At 41.5% G+C, this 23,475-nt stretch overlaps 1 protein-coding gene across 2 annotated transcripts in view; it reads left to right on the top strand.

Moving 5' to 3' along the window:
- Nucleotides 1-23,475, top strand: part of LOC115151665 (homer protein homolog 3) — a 44,205-nt gene that overhangs the window by 1,355 nt on the left and 19,375 nt on the right. Inside the window, exons 3-6 of one of the 2 annotated variants that reach the window (XM_029695794.1) lie at nucleotides 5,527-5,683; nucleotides 12,237-12,368; nucleotides 12,476-12,583; nucleotides 20,132-20,140. In XM_029695794.1, the coding sequence (XP_029551654.1) occupies nucleotides 5,527-5,683; nucleotides 12,237-12,368; nucleotides 12,476-12,583; nucleotides 20,132-20,140 (406 nt within the window). The remainder of the gene's footprint in view (nucleotides 1-5,526; nucleotides 5,684-12,236; nucleotides 12,369-12,475; nucleotides 12,584-20,131; nucleotides 20,141-23,475) is intronic. The other variant, XM_029695795.1, reaches the window with a different exon arrangement.

The raw sequence follows: 23,475 nt of genomic DNA, 5'->3' as shown, positions 1-23,475 counted from the left end.
GTCGTAATCTGCAGGTTTGGTTTCTGCACTAGGATGCATTTACCTTGAAATTGTCCTCATAAATGACTGCATTGTGTCTAAGGCATTGTGCCTAAAACAATTGTCCCAAAAATATGAAATGTTTTGTATTGCGCAACCTTGAGTAAAATTAGAAAAAGATGTATATGCAATGAAGTAGTCTTTTGTGGCCTATAACCTAATGCTCAAGGAGAATTACGTGCTGCCTAATTGCTGTTTTTGCTATTGCTTTTGCATGCAATATTCTCTCTCCCAATCACCTTTATTTCTTGACTACAGCAATTTATCAGACATGCATGTATTCCTAGAGCCTAATGACTTTCAAGTTAAGAGCCTGAAGTTAATACAAGGGAAGATTATGCTAAGAAAGTTTTGGCAAGTTTCCTGGTTCTTTAGCCAAAGGCAATGTTGTATTGTTAACATTTTTGTAAGTTGTTGAGAATTCCATTTGATGAAAACCCATAGTTTGGTCCCAGGAGAAGAATGTGTGAATTAAAGAATGAGAAACTTCAGCACCTTGATAGAAGACGATATGTGAGCTGAGATGTTGACTTCTTGATGAGTAGTTATGAGTTAGCGTTTCCACTGTGCTATTTTGGTATTTAGTTGTGCAGTGTCATGTTGCTGAACTGGGCCGGACACTTTCGCTGGCTCAGGAATGTCGACATGAGGCTCACTCGACTCCCGGGGGTCATAGGAATGAAACTGGGCTACTCCACTGTAACAGAATGATGCCAAGACTCAGATTTGTCACTTTAAAATGTATGTCAAATGATTGCAAAGTAAAAAATGTAAAAGGAATACTTGAAAAACACATAAATGTGTTTTTGTACAATTTTTAGTAGACATGTTTTAAAGTCATCCTTGTGCATGGAATTGTATGATTTGTTTAACTTTGCAATTATTGGTGTTTGTTTGGCATAAAGTGAAATATTGGAATCTCAGCATCATTCTGTTAGTGTGGAATTGCCCAACACTTAAAGGAGAACTACAGTCAAAATTAGTTTCTCTCTAATACGTAGTGTTTTCCCAATCATCAGATATTTTCAAACAATCAGTGGTAGTACACTGCTCAAAAAAATAAAGGGAACACTAAAATAACACATCCTAGATCTGAATGAATGAAATAATCTTATTAAATACTTTTTTCTTTACATAGTTGAATGTGCTGACAACAAAATCACACAAAAATAATCAATGGAAATCCAATTTATCAACCCATGGAGGTCTGGATTTGGAGTCACACTCAAAATTAAAGTGGAAAACCACACTACAGGCTGATCAAACTTTGACGTAATGTCCTTAAAACAAGTCAAAATGAGGCTCAGTAGTGTGTGTGTGTGTGTGTGTGTGTGTGTGTGTGTGTGTGTGTGTGGCCTCCACGTGCCTGTATGACCTCCCTACAACGCCTGGGCATGCTCCTGATGAGGTGGCGGATGGTCTCCTGAGGGATCTCCTCCCAGACCTGGATTAAAGCATCCGCCAACTCCTGGACAGTCTGTGGTGCAACGTGGCGTTGGTGGATGGAGCGAGACATGATGTCCCAGATGTGCTCAATTGGATTCAGGTCTGGGGAACGGGCGGGCCAGTCCATAGCATCAATGCCTTCCTCTTGCAGGAACTGCTGACACACTCCAGCCACATGAGGTCTAGCATTGTCTTGCATTAGGAGGAACCCAGGGCCAACCGCACCAGCATATGGTCTCACAAGGGGTCTGAGGATCTCATCTCGGTACCTAATGGCAGTCAGGCTACCTCTGGCGAGCACATGGAGGGCTGTGCGGCCCCCCAAAGAAATGCCACCCCACACCATGACTGACCCACCGCCAAACCGGTCATGCTGGAGGATGTTGCAGGCAGCAGAACGTTCTCCACGGCGTCTCCAGACTCTGTCACGTCTGTCACATGTGCTCAGTGTGAACCTGCTTTCATCTGTGAAGAGCACAGAATCTTGGTGTTCTCTGGCAAATGCCAAACGTTCTGCACGGTGTTGGGCTGTAAGCACAACCCCCACCTGTGGACGTCGGGCCCTCATACCACCCTCATGGAGTCTGTTTCTGACCATTTGAACAGACACATGCACATTTGTGGACTGCTGGAGGTCATTTTGCAGGGCTCTGGCAGTGCTCCTCCTGCTCCTCCTTGCACAAAGGCGGAGGTAGCGGTCCTGCTGCTGGGTTGTTGCCCTCCTACGGCCTCCTCCACGTCTCCTGATGTACTGGCCTGTCTCCTGGTAGCACCTCCATGCTCTGGACACTACGCTGACAGACACAGCAAACCTTCTTGCCACAGCTCGCATTGATGTGCCATCCTGGATGAGCTGCACTACCTGAGCCACTTCTGTGGGTTGTAGACTCTGTCTAATGCTACCACTAGAGTGAAAGCACCGCCAGCATTCAAAAGTGACCAAAACATCAGCCAGGAAGCATAGGAACTGAGAAGTGGTCGGTGGTCACCACCTGCAGAACCACTCCTTTATTGTGTTGTTTAAGTGTTCCCTTTATTTTTTGGAGCAGTATATATTGAGGACATTTTATACGTTTGGCATGAAGTAGGTCATTTGGGTTCTTATTAAACCATTGTTTAAAATAGTTTACCTGTAGTATTCTGCAATCTATTTTCCCCATGGAAGATGTCCTTTGTTTCATTAAGTAGATCTCCATACCACATGGAATGTAGTTTGGAACATGATGCTTTTATATTTCTTAGGTATTGTATACAGAGAGCTTTTTTTTGACAGTTTGAAGCTTTCAAAGACTATATAATAACTAACTCATGGGCATTTTAGGCAGCTGATTCACATAGGGGGCTGTTTTCAGATCAGTGGCTTTGGGAGATGAACCGCTGAGAGTTTAAGCATCAGATGAAGAGACAAGTGAGGGGGATTAGCCAGTGATGACACCCAGTGTCTCTGGGTGAACCCACACACCCAGGGGTCACTGGGAAATTGCGTTTTAAAGCTGAACTCAGAATTTGAGCAAGAAGCTAATGTCAAATGTAAATGTAGAAACTGACTCCAGAAAGAAACAATCTATCACTTGCCTTCACTGCAAAAGGTTCAGAGTTGGACTTCTTTACACACAAGTCTTCAATATGCACCAGAGAACATGCAATTGCAATACTTATTATATTTGGAATCTACTTGGTTTGTTGTTGTACAGGCTTGTTAACAAGGTGACACGTTTGAAGTCTACATTTGAACAGTCAGTGTAATAATGAGGTGTAATATTGATTGAGAGTTTGATCATTTTACCACAATGCTCTTTGTTTCATGCACTTGTTTTCGCTGAGAGGGTGTTTGGCAATTGATATAGAATTTTACATTCTGTTGTCAAGTACACCTGAGGTAAAAACACTGATTGAAAGCTGATGGTCTGGAACTATGCCAGCATTAACCCTCGGCTCATGATGGACCTTTTTCCATTTGCCCGAAATGTCACTGATTCCCACAGAAGTGATTTGGCCAGATACAACGACCATGATTAATTAATTGTTGTGAAACATTTAGATTAATTTATAGGATATAGGCATGCGTACAGCACAAGAAAGGTGATGAAATATAGATAAGTGGGGATGTCAGCCTGGGATGCAAGCCAAGAGAATAGTATTTTCCTGCAGTTCCCTCCTTCATCCAGCTGTCTGCCAGCAGCTGCTGTCCCACTCACCTTGCTAGCCATCCACTCCTCGCTGTCCCTGCTGATCATACAGCTCCAACTTGTTTGTTTCAGTCATTCCCTGTATGTTTCATAGTAATAGACTACACTATGTATAAGCTAGTCAATGCCAACATGCTTCTGGAATGTATTGTATCTAGCTATACAGTATACACTTGTTTTTCCATTAATCAGTTTCATGTAATACTGTACACACATGCCATTCAGTTCATGTATGAGTGAGGGTGTGCCTATGTGTAAAAGGGGAGGGGGGTGAATATGATCTGGAGTAGGTTTATAATCTATCCGGACAACCCTGGATGTATTAAGACCTTTGCGGAGCCATGTTGCATTGAAAATGTCATTGTGATATTTACCTCATCTTTAGGATACTTGTGCACAACACTGTAAGGCCGGTTCGACATGGCAGCGCAGAGGCTAATAGAGCGTTGTACAACACTGGCGGAGCATGGAAAGGATGTTTCAAGTTTTATTATTCATATGTACAGGATACACATGGTATATACCGTCCAATGAAGTGCTTACTTGCAGGTTCCTTCTCGACAGTGCAACAACAATAAGAAATTGGACAAGATAAGAATACAAACATAATGTAAATGTCTCAGTAGAATACATTGTGGTGGGTTGAGGTTCTCACTTCCCCCCAGGGTCCTCCTTGACCTTGCAAGGCTGCACAGAATGTGCCCCACAATGTGTATCACTGTCACCCCTCCTCCTCCCCCTGCCTCCTCCTCTCCACGGTCCTTTGCCTTCCCTTCCGAGGCCTCGGTTTGGGCACCATGTTAATCCATGTTAATCTATGCATATCATCAAGTCTCAACCTGATGCAACATGACTGATACACATATCCCTCCTGAGATCCAATGACAGTTGTCATTATCTCAAAAAGCCTAAAAGTGATATGATGAAAGTCCTAGTAGGAGATCAATTCTGTAATGATTCCATGTTGTGACAATCATCCAAACAGTTATTCCTCCTTGTCAAAAACAAATAAGAAGTAGCCAAGTGAGAACCTCGATTGAAATCAAGATTGGTTTGTCATTAATCTGTGATTTGTTTCAATTTTAAAATGTTTTTGTTGTTGTCAGAACCATTCCTCAGATATTTTGAACATAAAATGGAATTAGATCTGACCATAGTTTTACAAAGGGCTGTTTTTGCTAAGCATACGGGTTGTTGTATTTGGGGTCATCGGTGAAAACATCAGCTACATCCTGAATTCATTACTATGCCTATATCCTGGTTTCAATGGAATCCAAGTGAAATGGAACAAGGCACTGAACTGTTCATTTATTATATTTTCCCCTGTTTTCCCTTCTCCTTTCAAAGTACAAAGATTATTTTGGACATTGTGTTCATTAAAGTCAATATAGCTAGCTAATTGAACTGTTGGGAGTACATTACATATAATAGCATTGTATAAACTCTATTAGTTGTGTAATGTTGCGTTCTCTTTTAATGTGTTTGAATCTACCCACAACATCTCATTGTAATATCCAACCACAATCCATTGATGGTTCATTTAACAGATGGCCTCTCTCCTAACCTAAACCCACAACAATACCCAGAGGCTTGCCAAAAATAATTAAATATCATCCATTTTGGAATGTCTGAGAGAGCTTGAAATGGGCATGGTCTAATTGACTCAACAACCAAAAACACATATCTAAACTTAGATTTCTTAATGAGCCAGAAAATCAATAGTTATTTTTGGTTGTAGTATACCCCTCTGGCGTACATCCTCCATTTCACCTACTTGTCTTGGAAGGGAATGACAGTGAGTGACAGTCGTGTGTTGCTAATGCTAAATACCGTTGTGTGTCTTCCCCCGAAGGGAACAACCCATCTTCAGTGCCAGAGCACACGTCTTCCAGATAGACCCGGCCACCAAGAGGAACTGGCTCCCTGCCAGCAAGCATGCAGTCACCGTCTCCTTCTTCTACGATGCTAACCGGACTGTGTATCGCATCATCAGTGTGGGGGGCACCAAGGTGAGATATGAACCCTGCTGGCTCACTCTTAGCAACATGTCCTCATTGCTGTATGATTGAACAGCTGAGTAGCACCAGTGCCGTGCACAGACCTTTTAAGGGGGCAGGTGCTCAAAATCAAAAAAGGCACCCCTGCCCCCTCCAAAAAAAATAGAAACAACTTTCAGAATTCATATCTCAAAATTCCTAATGAAGCGAACATTAATAACCTCTTATGGCTAGGGGGCAGTATTTTCACGGCTGGATAAAAAACGTACCTGATTTAATCTGATTATTAGTCCTGCCCAGAAACTAGAATATGCATATAATTATTAGCTTTGGAGAGAAAACACTCCAAAGTTTCTAAAACTGTTTGAATGGTGTCTGTGAGTATAACAGAACTCCTATGGCAGGCAAAAACCTGAGACGGTTCTGTTCAGGAAGTACCCTGTCTGACCATTTATTTGCTTTATTTGACATCTCTTCCAAAAACTAAGGATCTCTGCTGTTACGTGACAATACCCACGTCTCCAATGGGCTCTCAGAGCCCGGGAAAAACAGGAATGACGTAATTCAAAGCCCTGGCTGAAACAAAGGAGAGCAAAAGCTAAGTGGTCAATCAGTGGAGTAAGCCTTACGCTCGCGACCTGCCCCGCCCCCGGCTTTCGGTTTTTCCCCCAGTTTACAGACAGGCAGATTCCCGGTCGGAATATTATCGCTTTTCTACGAGATAAATTGCATAAAAATTGGTTTTAAACAGCGGTTGACATGCTTCGAAGTACGGTAATGGAATATTTAGACATTTTTTGTCACTTTCTGCGCCATGCTCGTGACCGCGATTTAGTATTCTGATAGTGTCTAGAACGCACGAACAAAACGTTGTTGATGGAATATAACGATGGATTATTTGGGACCAAACCAACATTTGTTATTGAAGTAGAAGTCCTGGGAGTGTATTCTGACGAAGAACAGGAAAGGTAATAACATTTTTCTTATAGGAAATGTGATTTTGGTGAAGGCTAAACTGGTTGGGTGTCTAAATAGCTAGCCCTGTGATGCCGGGCTATGTACTTAGAATATTGCAAAATGTGCTTCATCCGAAAAGCTATTTTAAAATCGGACATATCGAGTGCATAGAGGAGTAATGTATCTATAATTCTTAAAATAATTGTTATGCTTTTTGTGAACGTTTATCGTGAGTAATTTAGTAAATTCACCGGAAGTTTGCGGGGGGTATGCTAGTTCTGAACGTCACATGCTAATGTAAAAAGCTGGTTTTTGATATAAATATGAACTTGATTGAACAGACATGCATGTATTGTATAACATAATGTCCTAGGTGTGTCATCTGATGAAGATCATAAAAGGTTAGTGCTGCATTTAGCTGTGGTTTTGTTTTTTGTGACATTATATGCTAGCTTGAAAAATGGGTGTCTGATTATTTCTGGCTGGGTACTCTGCTGACATAATGTAATGTTTTGCTTTCGCTGTAAAGCCTTTTTGAAATCGGACAGTGTGGTTAGATAAAGGAGAGTCGTGTCTTTAAATAGCTGTAAAATAGTCATATGTTTGAAAAGTGGAAGTTTTCGGCTTTAGAGGAGTTTGTATTTCGCGCCCCGCCCATCAGTGGATATTGGAGCAGACGTTCCGCTAGCGGAACATCTAGATGTAAGAGGTTTTAACATTTTGGAGCATAAGACTATTTATTTCTGCAACAATTGTTAACACACTCATTCATCACAAATTGATCATTAATGTTGATGAATGATGTAAATCTGCTAGTTCAATATATATTATTGCTCTTAAGTAATAACTTCATAATATAGCCTAATCTTTTAACTCATGATATCTGGCTAGTGACTTGTGTGGATATTTTAGTATATGGTGGTTAGCTTAAGTCTAGACTACCAGTTTTCAGTGCTTAATTTGTAAATTGGGAGGTGCCGGAACAGAAAGTGAGCATGAGAGGGGGGTGACTTGGGGAGTTCTGTGGTACCGGTGTTGTGCCAAAAAGCTCCCTCCTGACAGAATTATCCTGCCCCTTTGCGTGAACACGCACACACTCAATTCTTCATTGCTGCGACTTGCTTGCTAGTTGGGATTTCTGATCACGTTAGGCTGCATTTAATAATTTTTTTTTATGTCAGTTTGATAGCGGGGGAGGCACTAGTAATGTCTGCAGTTTTCGGATTGGCTATTTGTTTCAAGTGTATTAGTCTATAAATAAATCTCTTTGCCAAAATTCGTCATCTCTCCCATGTCTTATTGGACTAGTAGTTGTTCTGAAATGTTTATTGCTTGCCTACATTTTACTCCCTCTATGTTTAATATAACACACATAGATTAATTTTGGTTGCCGGTCCTGATTTGAAGTTTGTTCTATAGAAAGTATTTGATTCTGATGTGTGCCACAGAAAGTATTTGACTCTAGCCACAAAATTAGTGAAATTAGAAGGGGGGGAGATTTCGTCAAGGCCTGCTGAAATTCTCCCCTCCCATCTATCTTGGCACTGCAAGGCTTGGCACACTTAAATGTTAATGTATTTAATGTTTTAAATATATTTTCTTGAATTACAATTATTTAATTATCAGACAAAGAGGATAATACTACCTCTAGAAATATTACTGCTTATACAAATTCGTACTCCTAAAAATGTGCTTTTAGTAGTGAACAAGCAATTACCCAGTTAGTGTCTTCCTCCATTATTGTCCACCTCCCCACAGAAGAGGCACATTTGGCTCAGGTCATCTAGCAAAACATAATGTCAAGTAGTCTATACATCTTTACAAGTATTTTTCTGAGTGAACAGGGAACAAGGGAAGAGTACAGGTTTCTTGTAACATAATTATTTAAATACATGTGTTTTAGTGGCCATGTAGTCAGAAGTTGGATCAAAGATAACCTTGAAAGATCCATATAAATCAAATTGTATTTGTCACATACACATGGTTAGCAGATGTTAATGTGAGTGTAGCGAAATGCTTGTGCTTCTAGTTCCGACAATGCAGTAATATCCAACGAGTAATCTAACCTAACAATTTCACAACAATTACCTTATACACACAAGTGTAAAGGAATAAATAAGAATATGTACATAAAAAAATATATGAATGAGTGATGGTATAGAACGGCATAGGAAAGATGCAGTGGATGGTATAGAGTACAGTATATACTAGAGGTCGACCGATTATGATTTTTCAATGCCGATACCGATTATTGGAGGACCAAAAAAAAGGCCGATACCGATTAATCGGCCGAATTTTTTACAATTTATTTGGAATAAGGACAATTACAACAATACTGAATGAACACTTATTTTAACTTAATATAATACATCAATAACATTAATTTGGCCTCAAATAAATAATGCAACATGTTCAATTTAGTTTAAATAATGCAAAAACAAAGTGTTAGAGAAGAAAGTAAAAGTGCAATATGTGCCATGTAAGAAGCTAACGTTTAAGTTCCTTGCTCAGAACATGAGAACATATGAAAGCTGGTGGTTCCTTTTAACATTAGTCTTCAATATTCCCAGGTAAGAAGTTTTAGGTTGTAGTTATTATAGGAATTATAGGACTATTTCTCTCTATACGATTTGTATTTCATATACCTTTGACTATTGGATGTTCTTATAGGCACTTTAGTATTGCCAGTGTAACAGTATAGCTTCCGTCCCTCTCCTCGCTCCTACCTGGGCTCGAACCAGGAACACATCGACAACAGCCACGCTCGAAGCAGCGTTACCCATGCAGAGCAAGGGGAACAACTACTCCAAGTCTCAGAGCGAGTGACGTTTGAAATGCTATTAGCGCGCACCCCGCTAAATAGCTAGCCACTTCACATCGGTTACACCAGCCTAATCTCGGGAGTTGATAGGCTTGAAGTCATAAACAGCACAATGCTTGAAGCATTGCGAAGAGCTGCTGGCAAAATGCACAAAAGTGCTGTTTGAATGAATGCTTACAAGCCTGCTGGTGCCTACCATCGCTCAGTCAGACTGCTCTATCAAATCATAGACTTAATTATAACATAATAACACACAGAAATACAAGCCTTTGCTCATTAAAATGGTCGAATCCGGAAACTATCATTTCGAAAGCAAAACGTTTATTCTTTCAGTGAAATACGGAACCGTTCCATATTTTATCTAACGGATGGCATCCCTAAGTCTAAATATTGCTGTTACATTGTACTACCTTCAATGTTATGTCATAATTAATTACGGCCTTTGTTAGGAATAAATGGACTTCACACAGTTCGCAATGAGCCAGGCGGCCCAAACTGCTGCATATACCCTGACTGCTTGCACGGAACGCAAGAGAAGTGACACAGTTTCCCTAGTTAAAAATTCATGTTAGCAGGCAATATATATATATATATATATATATATATATATATATATATATATATATATATATATATTTATTTTATACAATTTATTTATTTATTTAAATTTCTATTATCATTATTGTGTTTTGTTGATGGGGATGGTGGAGGTGCTTGTGGTGTCCTATTGGGAAGGGGATTATTCATGGCGGTACATTCATTCAAAGTTTTGTTTAATTCACGTCAGGATAGGCAACCGAAATTAATAATTAATTTGTGTGTTATATTAAATATAGAGGAGGGAGTAAAATGTAGGCAAGCAATAAACATTTCAGAACAACTACTAGTCCAATAAGACATGGGAGAGATGACGAATTTTGGCAAAGAGATTTATTTATAGACTAATACACTTGAAACAAATAGCCAATCCGAAAACTGCAGACATTACTAGTGCTTCCCCCCGATCAAAATTACATAAATGTAATGAAACGCAGCCTAACGTGATCAGAAATCTCAACTAGCAAGCAAGCCGCAGCAATGAAGAATTGAGTGCGTGCTCGTTCACGCGAAGGGGGGGAATTCTGTCAAGCGAGAGCTTTTCTGCACAACACCTGTTCACATGAGACAGAAAAAATTGACCTTTTTATAATAAAACATTGTGTGACATAGAGCAGTAGAGGCGCTTACAGAAGTTGCACACATGAAAATATTTTTATAGCCTAGGGTCTGGGAAAAATATGGCTTTTTTTATAAACACATTTCATGCAATTCTACGTCATTTTTCATGACTGGAGACTTCTTTTTTTTAATGCCGCACAAATGACTGGAGAATATTTTTTAATGCGGCACAAATGATCGAAATGGAAGGCTTCTTCACGCTGACAAACTGGGAATCTGAGCTCAATAAAAACGACCATGTCTTGAATCCATCAATGGCCTAAGTGTGTGGAGACACATATTGTAGGCTACAATATGAGGAGGAATTATAATCCTAAAAATGCTTTCCAATTTCAATGACTCACCCAACGATGCGCTGATCACTCGCCGGAGATGGCCGATGCGCTTGTACCAAAAACCTATCTCTCTTGTTTTACTTTGTAAAGCAATGTTCGCTCAATAGGCCTATTGATACAATATTTTGGTAGTCTACAGCAGACAAATAAGAGTTTTTTTTCAGAAGGAGACATGTATTTTCCAACCTTCCTGCGATTGTATTTGAAATATTGCGAAAGGCCTGTTTTGTCTTCATACAGTTCACTGACAGATTTGCTGCACGTGCCTTATTATTGGGCTACAAACAATCCAGAGCTGGGCAATTTTTTTTAAAGAAGCTATTGAACCTCTGTGGCTAAATTATAGGCCTATTCATGAGTAGCCTATTCTGAATTATTTCATTTCTTTCTGAACAGACGGCAGTAATTCTATAACTTTGACAAATGTATTCCCACCGCTATGATTCTGTCAGGAAATAAATGAAGTGCTGCTGTGTTTAGGCCATCAGCCAACAAGACCGAAAATTGATGATGTAAATCAAGTGTTAATCAAATGTTATGCTGCTGTGGCAGTACACCCACCGACCGGTGACCGCTTCTCGCCATGCGTGTTTGGATACATGGCGCATGTAATATCCATACATGACAGAGTGGGTAGAAGACACAACTGTGCGCACATGAGCTCCGTACAGGGCAGACTGACAGGATGGGGTAGGGTATTGAACTTGATGACTTGGGGGCAGTGGCTGCTTCCCAACACACACACACACACACACACACACTCTCATTATATGGTAGCTAGGCTGATTATGACTAATGAGCATGTAACATTTATAGCCATGCCCCCCCCCTGATAACTTGTCCTACAAAGGATGCTTCAATGGTAGTGAGCAAAACCATGTTATTAGTCTTTTGCTAAGGTTTCTGACAATTCTGGAGCGAGTGGATGTATTCTTTCTGTCTTTTTCTTTGAATATTCAATGAGAATTCAAAACCTCTTATGTTCTTGCTCACTGAAAGGGTTGACCTGGTTATAGAGGGAAACTGAACTTTTGATATGTCTGCAATTCAGTGCATTTTGCACAATAATGCCTTTGTCTGATCTGTTGGTAATGTTTTTTGTTTATTCTCTGTGGATTCCTTATCAGTAGGCCCCAGGCAAGGTGGCAGAATCATACAGTGACGTGTGAAGTTTTGCTTTGCTGATTAGAAATAAACAGTTGATTTATGCCTCGGTCTCTGACATACATCACAGGCCATCATCAACAGCACCATCACCCCCAACATGACATTCACCAAAACATCCCAGAAGTTTGGCCAGTGGGCTGACAGCCGTGCCAACACTGTGTACGGACTGGGCTTTGCCACCGAGCAACAGCTTCAGCAGGTTAGTCACCGCCAATGTTTTAGATTTGTTGAAAATTCAAAAGAAACACATTTCTTATGTAGTTGTTGACTAATCGTTCTGATAATTGTATTTCCTTTTATGTGTAGTTTTCAGACCAGTTCAAGGAAGTGAAGGAGGCAGCACGTCTTGCCAGGGAGAAATCCCAGGAGAAGTTTGAACTGATCAACCCTGCGCTAAATATCGCTGCCCCTCAGGTGAGGTCTGGAACTGCAGCTGCTCAATTAGCCCCATAAGCTAACTGCTGAGGCATGACAGATAAGCACAGGACTTAGCAGTGCTACCCTCAGGACCATATGAATGTTAACACACACACACACTCACACATACACACACACTATCTATTTTAGACACATTGGATTCTCTTGGGATTAGATAGATGCTCTGTCTGACCATTCTATTATTTCCCCATTTGGTTAACCCTATTAAAGGATTTCATGCATGAAAAATGGGGATGGTAGGTGGAAACAGGCTGGTTTCAATTTAAATGGAGTGACTGTAATGCCGCCTCCTCATGGGGAAGTGTGAGAGGGGCGGAGTCATATATAAAGGGATTTTTTTCTCGAATATCTACGGCACTAACTGTTGAAATGACCAGATAGCCTCCTTTGGGTGATATCAGTTTGAGTGTAATAACTTTTAAGTTCATTAATGGACACCTTCCAAAATTATTTCCAACTCCTCAAAATATTTTCCTGTGTGCTGAAAGGAACTATGGTGTTTGCTTCTTGGGAATGGGGAATTAATATGGATATAATCACTGGATTACATTTGAGGGATTTGCTGTATCAATAATGACAGCTTGAGCCAGTGTGGGTGGGAGATACAATGCAATCTATGTAAATACAAACTAATTGCATTTGGAAATCACATTGTTATACAGCTCATTGTTACAGAGCTGACCTGAATCAATCGCTCGTCCAATTAATTTGAGCAAATTGGAATCCATTGTTTGATAAACTTGTTAGGGCCATTTTGATTATTCGTTGTTGCAGCAACATGCATTTCATGAGAGCAGAGAGGGTGTGTGTGTAGGTGTGTGAAGCCATTGAACATGAGTAGCTGCCAAGAGTAGAAGGCCATTTTTTTCCCTCAGAAAAGAACTAGTCAACGGGAAGCAGTGTCCATACTGTCTACAGTCCTTTATGATCACTATGTTTTGATGTACAGCTACAAGGTGACATGGCGTTCTACCCTGGGTTGTCCTGAACAGAATGAGCCTATGTTTGTTGTATTGTCAAGGATATTTGCCACGGACCACGCATCTGAATGCGCTCATGACTCCATTCTATGCGTGGCAAAATTACGATCTGCTTCTCTGAATTGTCTTGTGAAAGCCTAACACTATAAGATCGTATTTGATAATTTAGCTAGTCATGTTGGCAATAGAACAAGCTTTCAAATTATGCCTACGTGACACAGATTGCGATTTAAAATGGGCCATTTTTATATGGTGTAAAGGTGGAAATGTAGGGCTGTGTTCAAAACAACTACAAGTGTGCTTGCTCTAGTTCCTCAACGGCACAGCTAGGACAACAAAAAAAGCACTTTATAGTTGAGGACACTCTTTTGAGTGATAAAAGTGCATTGAAATTACTTAGTAACTGTGCACATGTTGGAGAGGTGTGTGTGTGGCCACTTGGAAACACCAGCTAGACCTCTCACACACGTTTTTGTGTTATGTTGCACATACCCCAAATCTTCCAAGAATATTCTTCTCATGTTACTGAATGTATCCAGAGTTCGTCATCAACAAACAAAGGGCAGTAAATGTAAAATTCAATTTAAATGTAAAATTCACGAAAAATGTTTGCACTCAGTCTTGTCAGGTGAACTGTTGTGTTCTCACCTTTTTAGTCTAATGATTTTCCCATAATCTCCAAACGGTTTCCTTTTAATTGCTACCATGGTTATGTATATGCTTTCCATATGTCTTCTGTAAGAAAGATTTCAATTCAGCCCTATCCATATAGGCCAATTCCCACAAGTGTAAGGGATTGTAAAGGCATTTTATTGACATACATTTTTTTATGTGCTATAAACAATGGTCAGTATAAAATAAATAGCCCAGAGACGACATTGTAGGGGTATTCATAAATGTGACATAACTCCAACAATACAACCGAAAAAATTCTGCATTCTTCCCCATAGCGTTCCTGGTCCACACCTGTTTGTGATATTCTCGGGTCACGTTTTATAACTGCACGTCTTACAGCGGTGCTTATTTACAGCGGTGCTTATTTACAGCGGTGCTTATTTACAGCCGTGCTTATTTACAGCCGTGCTTATTTACAGCCGTGCTTATTTACAGCCGTGCTTATTTACAGCCGTGCTTATTTACAGCCGTGCTTATTTACAGCCGTGCTTATTTACAGCCGTGCTTATTTACAGCCGTGCTTATTTGGATGTGGTCTGATTTCACCCTGTTTTATCACATTAGTTCCACAAACTATGCCCCCGTGTCCTTTGTGACCAGGAGGAACATTCCTTTGGCTCCTGTGGGAATGATTAATGTAATTGCAATGGGGTCACCTAGGAAACTGGCTGGAGTGCTGCGCATTTCTTTGTACAGTACACTGACCCATTCCTCTCCTCCATCTAGAGTGCACTCATCCCTATACTTTGAGCCATACGCACACAGAGCCTGGCTATGGCTGACTAGCCAGAGGCAGAATGAATCCACTCCAGCACCTCTTGCATTGATTTGTAGATATGACAGTGCGTATTGATTTGTGTTCTATGAATTAAACACAAGTGGTGCCCGTTAATGTAAGAAATATCTGCTAACATTAAGCATGGACACAGCGGTCCTATTATGTTACCACATCATGGAAGGATGATGGTAATTGACTTGACAGTCATTAAGGTTATGGCAGATGTTCTGTCACGTCTGTGGCATAACTATGAAAGCTTTATAGATGTGTCCAAAATCTGTTTTACCTACTACTACTAAAACTACATACTGTGAACTAATCATACTACATACTATTTAGAATGTACTGTTTGGAAAAAAATTCATGCAACATATCAACATACATTCTCAGTAGGATGAGCATAGTGTCATCTAATACGTTATTGTGTTGATTCCTGCCATTCGTTCATTTTGGTACAGTGTGTCCCCTCAGCTGATTTATCAGCTGTTGTAAAATATACGTGGGTCTCGAAAGACGAGTCTCTTCCTCAATAGTGTGCAGCGAATTCTACTAAATGAAGTCGAATTCATTATGACATCCTGGCATTTAAAGGGCAACTCCACCACTTATCAACTTAATTTTCATTATCTCCAGCACAATACCGTTGTCTACATACACTACATGGCCAAAAGTATGTGGACACCTCTTCAAATTAGTGGATTAGGCTAGTTCAGCCACACACATTGCTGACAGGTGTATAAAATCAAGCACACAGCAACGCAATCTCCATAGATAAACATTGGCAGTAGAATGGTCCATACCGAAGAGCTAAGTGACTTTTAACGTGGCACAAACGTGGCACCGTCATAGGATGACACCTTTCCAACAAGTCAGTTCGTCAAAATTCTGCCCTGTTACAGCTTCCCCGGTCAACTATAAGTGCTGTTATTGTGAAGTGGAAACATCTAGGAGGAACAACGGCTCAGCCGCGAAGTGGTAGGCCACACAAGCTCACAGAACGAGACCGCAGAGTGCTGAAGTGCGTATCACATAAACATTGTCTGTCCTTGGTTGCAACACTCACTCCCGAGTTCCAAACTGCCTCTGGAAGCAACATCAGGACAAGAACTGTTCATCAGGGACCTTCATGAAATGGGTTTCCATGGCCAAGCAGCCGTGCAATGCCAAGCGTCGGCTGGACTGGTGTAACGCTCGCTGCCGTTGGACTCTGGAGCAGTGGAAAAGTGTTCTCTGGAGTAATGAATCACACTTCACCATCTGGCAGTCCGACGGACGAATCTGGGTTTGGTGGATGTCAGGAGAACGGTATCCTGCCCGAATGAATCGGGACACTGTGAAGTTTGGTGGAGGATGAATAATGGTCTCAGGCTTCCAATTCCAGTGAAGGGAAAAATATATATATATATATTTTTAAGTATTTTATTTTTGCATTTTCCAATTAAGAACATTCAAAACAAAAGTGAAAATATGTTAGACAACAAAGGACAAAGTGACGGAAACAAACGAGCGTAATAAAAAAATAAAAATTATATATACGGACGTACATAATACATAAAAAACATACATGATACATAAGTCATAATAAAGAGTAAAATAAAAAATTATAATAATGAGACATTGAATCATATGGTCACCTGCCGTAAGCTACATATTATACATTACGTGTGAAACATTATATAAGAATTATATAGAGATTCAATCAATGTGATGTGAGGGGAGAGTCTCCATATAGTGAATAAAAGGCCAAATTCTGTAAAATGTCTTTAACTTATTCCTCAAGCAGTAAGTGATTTTCTCCAGTGGGATACAACTATTAACTTCCGATAGCCACATTGCAACTGGCAGGAAGGAATCCGATTTCCATTTCTTGGCAATACATTTCTTGGCAATCGCTAGCAATATTTCTGTTAGCTTTATAGTATGACTTTGCCTAAGATTGGTGTTAGTATAGTTACCCAGTAGACAGACCTCCGGGTCTAAAGGGAATGCAACCCCGTGGATGGAGGATATGGTATCGCATACCCCCTGCCAGAAACCGTGTAGTTTTGAACACTGCCAAGTGGAATGGAGGAATGTTCCGTGAAGGGAAATCTTAACGCTAGAGCATTCAATGACATTCTAGAGGATTCTGTGGTTCCAACTTTGTGGCAACAGTTTGGGGAAGGCCCTTTCCTGTTTCAGCAGCACAATGCCCCCGTGCACAAAGCAAACAGAAATGGTTTGTCGAGATTGGTGTGGAAGGACTTGACTGGCCTGCACAGAGCCTTGACCTCAACCCCATCGAACACCTATGGGATGAATTGGAACGCCGACTGCGCCCCAGGCCTAATTGCCCAACATCAGTGCCCAACCTCACTAATGCTCTTGTGGCTGAATGGAAGCAAGTCCCCGTAGCAATGTTCCAACATCTAGGGGAAAGCCTTCCCAGAAGAGTGGAGGCTGTTATGGCAGCAAAGGGGGGACCAACTCCATATTAATAGCCATTATTTGTTCCTGTTCCCAAGAAAGCTAAGGTAACTGAGCTAAACGACTGTTGCCCCGTAGCACTCACTTTCGTCATCATGAAGTGCTTTGAGAGACTAGTCAAGGATCATATCACCTCCACCCTACCTGACACCCTAGACCCACTCCAATTTGCTTACAGCCCCAATAGGTCCACAGATGACGCAATCGCACTGCACACTGCCCTACCCCATCTGGACAAGAGGAATACCTATGTAAGAATGCTGTTCATCGACTACAGCTCAGCATTTAACACCATAGTACCCTCCAAACTCGTCATTAAGCTTGAGACCCTGGGTCTCAACCCCGCCCTGTGCAACTGGATCCTGGACTTTCTGACGGGACGCCCCCAGGTGGTGAGGGTAGGAAACATCTCCACCCCGCTGATCCTTAACAGTGGGACCCCACAAGGGTGCGTTCTCACCCCTCTCCTGTACTCCCTGTTCACCCATGACTGCGTGGCCATGCACACCTCCAACTCAATCATCAAGTTTGCAGACGACACTACAGTGGTAGGCTTGATTACCAACAACGACAAGACGGCCTACAGGGAGGAGGTGAGGGCCCTCGGAGTGTGGTGTCCGGAAAATAACCTCACACTCAATGTCAACAAAACAAAGGAGATGATCCTGGACTTCAGGAAACAGCAGAGGGAGCAGCCCCCTATCCACATCGACGGGACAGTAGTGGAGAAGGTGGAGAGTTTTAAGTTCCTCGGCGTACACATCACGGACAAACTGAAATGGTCCAACCACACAGACAGCGTGGTGAAGAAGGAGGCTGAAGAAATTTGGCTTGTCACCAAAAACACTCACAAACTTTTACAGATGCACAATCGAGAGCATCCTGTCGGGCTGTACCACCTGCCTGGTACGGCAACTGCTCCGCCCACAACCGTAAGGCTCTCCAGAGGGTAGTGAGGTCTGCACAACGCATCACCGGGGGCAAACTCCCTGCCCTCCAGGACACCTACACCACCCGATGTCACAGGAAGGCCAAAAAGATAATCAAGGAGCCACTGCCTTTTCACCCCGCTATCATCCAGAAGGCGAGGTCAGTACAGGTGCATCAAAGCTGGGACCGAGAGACTGAAAAACAGCTTCCATCTCAAGGCCATCAGACATCACTAACATTGAGTGGCTGCTGCCAACATACAGACTCAAATCTCTAGCCACTTTAATAATACAAAATTGGATTAATAAATGTATCACTAGTCCCTTTAAACAATGCCACTTTATATAATGTTTACATACCCTACATTACTCATCTCATATGTATATACTGTACTCTACTGCATCTTGCCTATGCCGTTCGGCCATCGCTCATCCATGTATTGATATGTATATATTCTTATTCATTCCTTTACACTTGTGTGTGTATAAGGTAGTTGTTGTGAAATTGTTAGATGACTTATATATTACTGCATGGTCGGAACTAGAAGCACAAGAATTTTCATACACTCGCATTAACATCTGCTAACCATGTGTATGTGACCAATAAAATTTTATTTGATATTTTGGAATGATATGTTCGACGAGCAGGTGACCAGGTACTTTGGCCATGAAGTGTACAGTATGTGAAAATGGCGCATTACAAAATTTTGTAGAAAAAAATATTAAGTTAACGTCTATCATATGACATCATCAAAAGTTACATTTTAAAAACAGTGTGGGAAGCAAGAAAATACCATCCCTCTGGCTAGAAACTCATTGGCTGGTTTAGAAAATCAGTTTTTAAAAATGTTTAACTTTTAATCCTAACCTGTGATGTCACAGAGAAGCATTTTCTTGGAGCTTATCTTTTTAACAACAGATCATAGAAACACGCTGTTTTCACATACTGTATGTACACTGGTTTGGTGCTGGAGATAATGAATATTAGGTTGAAAAATGGCGGAATTGCCTATTTTTTTTATTTATTTCACCTTTATTTAACCAGGTAGGCTAGTTGAGAACAAGTTCTCATTTACAACTGCGACCTGGCCAAGATAAAGCAAAGCAGTGCGACACAAACAACAACACAGAGTTACACATGGAATAAACAAACATACAGTCAATAATACAATAGAGAAAGTCTATATACAGTGTGTGCAAATGAGGTAGGATAAGGGGGGTGAGGCAATAAATAGGCCATAGTGGCAAAATTATTACAGTATGGCAAATTAAACACTGGGGTGATAGATGTGCAGAAGTGAGTGTGCAAGAGAAAGCATACTACATTTTTAAGAACAGCCCTTAGCCGTGGTATATTGGCCATATACTGTTCCACAAACCGGCCTTATTGCTTAAATATAGCAGTGTTTATTTCAAGGAATCTCACAGTGTGTAAAGTAACTACCATTTTACATATCAAGTGAATAGCAGACTGAAGTAAAGCATAACCAGCAACTCTATCTTTGTTGTTTTTATTTGCATAAAATGGTGTGCAGTGGAGCAAACCAAGCTTTACACTGAAATATTGCTGATAGGTAGATTTTTTTAATGCTCTGTTCATGAAACACACATCTCTCTCTTCTCACCTCTCTGACCCCCCCCCCCCCCCCCCCCCCCCTTCTGCCACTGATGCACCATGGGACTGCTGATCTCACAGATCTCTCAGGTGAGTGTCATGTCTATTACACCGCTCTTCTATCTGCTGCCGACTGACAGAGAGAGCACACTCACTGCTCTTTATTCCAAAGGCATTGTCCCCATCACGTTCCCCAGATGGCCTACTTCATGATGCATTTTCAATGGGACTTGGGAGTTCAGAGCCTCTTGTCCTAGAAAACCTCAAGTGTTTCAATGAGCCATTGTTCTCAATAATGCAGTTACGGTATGGTGAGGGCAGATTTGGAGAGCATAGGGAACAGAAGGAAGGATATATTCCCATGGTCAAATATGATCTGTCTACAGTTAAATGGAAAATATTCCACTTGAGATATCATCCTTTGAACACCAACCCTAATTAGCTATCCTGCTTTTAAAGCATTTTTTTTTAAGTTCTAGTGAAGTCGAAAATTAGATTTTTTTTTTCCTGTGTTTTTATATAGCTATATTTCACACTATGAGGTTGGAATAATAATGTGATATTGTCAGAATTATGATCATGTCCTTTTAGTTTAAGAGCTGAAAATACTGCCTGAAATTTCAGCCTGTTGTGGTGGGATGTAGTTTTGGCCAGCCTGGTGACATCACCATTAAATCAAATCAAATGTATTTATATAGCCCTTCTTACATCAGCTGATATCTCAAAGTGCTGTACAGAAACCCAGCCTAAAACCCCAAACAGCAAGCAATGCAGGTGTAGAAGCACGGTGGCTAGGAAAAACTCCCTAGAAAGGCCAAAACCTAGGAAGAAACCTAGAGAGGAACCAGGCTATGAGGGGTGGCCAGTCCTCTTCTGGCTGTGCCAGGTGGAGATTATAACAGAACATGGCCAAGATGTTCAAATGTTCATAAATGACCAGCATGGTCAAATAATAATATTCACAGTTGTCGAGGGTGTAACAAGTCAGCACCTCAAGAGTAAATGTCAGTTGGCTTTTCATAGCCGATCATTGAGAGTATCTCTACCGCTCCTGCTGTCTCTAGAGAGTTGAAAACAGCAGGTCTGGGACAGGTAGCACGTCCGGTGAATAGGTCAGGGTTCCATAGCCGCAGGCAGAACAGTTGAAACTGGAGCAGCAGCACGGCCAGGTGGACTGGGGACAGCAAGGAGTCATCATGTCAGGTAGTCCTGAGGCATGGTCCATGGGCTCAGGTCCTCCGAGAGAGAGAAAGAGAGAATTAGAGAGAGCATACTTAAATTCACACAGGACACCGGATAAGACAGGAGAAATACTCCAGCTATAACAGACTGACCCTAGCCCCCCGACACATAAACTACTGCAGCATAAATACTGGAGGCTGAGACAGGAGGGGTCAGGAGACACTGTGGCCCCATCCGACGATACCCCCGGACAGGGCCAAACAGGAAGGATATAACCCCACCCACTTTGCCAAAGCACAGCCCCCACACCACTAGAGGGATATTTTCAACCACCAACTTACCATCCTGAGACAAGGCCGAGTATAGCCCACAAAGATCTCCGCCACGGCACAACCCAAGGGGGGGCGCCAGCCCAGACAGGAAGACCACGTCAGTGACTCAACCCACTCAAGTGACGCACCCCTCCTAGGGACGGCATGGAAGAACACCAATAAGCCAGTGACTCAGCCCCTGTAATAGGGTTAGAGGCAGAGAATCCCAGTGGAGAGAGGGGAACCGGCCAGGCAGAGACAGCAAGGGCGGTTCGTTGCTCCAGAGCCTTTCCGTTCACCTTCACACTCCTGGGCCAGACTACACTCAATCATAGGACCCACTGAAGAGATGAGTCTTTAGTAAAGACTTAAAGGTTGAGACCAAGTCTGCATCTCTCACATGGGTAGGCAGAGTATTCCATAAAAATGGAGCTCTATAGGAGAAAGCCTTGCCTCCAGCTGTTTGCTTAGAAATTCTAGGGACAATTAGGAGGCCTGCATCTTGGGACCGTAGCGTACGTGTAGGTATGTACGGTAGGACCAAATCGGAAAGATGGGTAGGAGCAAGCCCATGTAATGCTTTGTAGGATTTAATTGTCAGATTTAACAGAAGATCTCTTTGTTTCTTGGGACCTGTTTTGTCCGAGTTTAAAAGTAGAAAGTTTGCAGCCATCCACTTCCATATGTCTGAAACACAGGCTTCTAGCGAGGGCAATTTTGGGGCTACACCATGTTTCATTGAAATGTACAGCTGTGTGTCATCCGCATAGCAGTGAAATTTAACATTATGTTTTCAAATGACATCCCCAAGAGGTAAAATATATAGTGAAAACAATAGTGGTCCTAAAACGGTACCTTGAGGAACACCGAAATTTACAGTTGATTTGTCAGAGGACAAACCATTCACAGAGACAAACTGATATCTTTCCGACAGATAAGATCTAAACCAGGCCAGAACTTGTCCGTGTAGACCAATTTGGGTTTCCAATCTCTCCAAAAGAATGTGGTGATCGATGGTATCAAAAGCAGCACTAAGATCTAGGACTACGAGGACAGATGCAGAGCCTCGGTCTGACATCATTAAAAGGTAATTTACCACCTTCACAAGTGCAGTCTCAGTGCTATGATGGGGTCTAAAACCAGACTGAAGCGTTTCGTATACGTTGTTTGTCTTCAGGAAGGCAGTGAGTTGCTGCGCAACCGCTTTTTCAAACAATTTTGAGAGCAATGGAAGATTCGATATAGGCCGATAGTTTTTTATAATTTCTGGGTCAAGGTTTGGCTTTTTCAAGAGAGGCTTTATTACTGCCACTTTTAGTGAGTTTGGTACACATCCGGTGGATAGAGAACCATTTATTATGTTCAACATAGGAGGGCCAAGCACAGGAAGCAGCTCTTTCAGTAGTTTAGTTGGAATAGGGTCCAGTATGCAGCTTGACGGTTTAGAGGCCATGATTATTTTCATCATTGTGTCAAGAGATATAGTACTAAAACACTTGAGTGTCTCCCTTGATCCTAGGTCCTGGCAGAGTTGTGCAGACTCAGGACAACGGAGCTTTGGAGGAATACGCAGATTTAAAGAGTAGTCTGTAATTTGCTTTCTAATGATCATGATCTTTTCCTCAAAGAAGTTCATGAATTTATTACTGCTGAAGTGAAAGCCATTCTCTCTTGGGGAATGCTGCTTTTTAGTTAGCTTTGCGACAGTATCAAAAATAAATTTTGGATTGTTCTTATTTTCCTCAATTAAGTTGGAAAAATAGGATGATCGAGCAGCAGTGAGGGCTCTTCGATACTGCACAGTACTGTACTGTCTTTCCAAGCTAGTCGGAAGACTTCCAGTTTGGTGTGGCGCCATTTCCGTTCCAATTTTCTGGAAGCTTGCTTCAGAGCTCGTGTATTTTCTGTATACCAGGGAGCTAGTTTCTTATG

Source organism: Salmo trutta, chromosome 17 (genome assembly GCF_901001165.1).
Source record: "Salmo trutta chromosome 17, fSalTru1.1, whole genome shotgun sequence".
NCBI classification, from domain to species: Eukaryota; Metazoa; Chordata; class Actinopteri; order Salmoniformes; family Salmonidae; genus Salmo; species Salmo trutta.
Note: the sequence above shows the minus strand (reverse complement) of the source record. Positions and strands in the feature narration are given on the sequence as shown.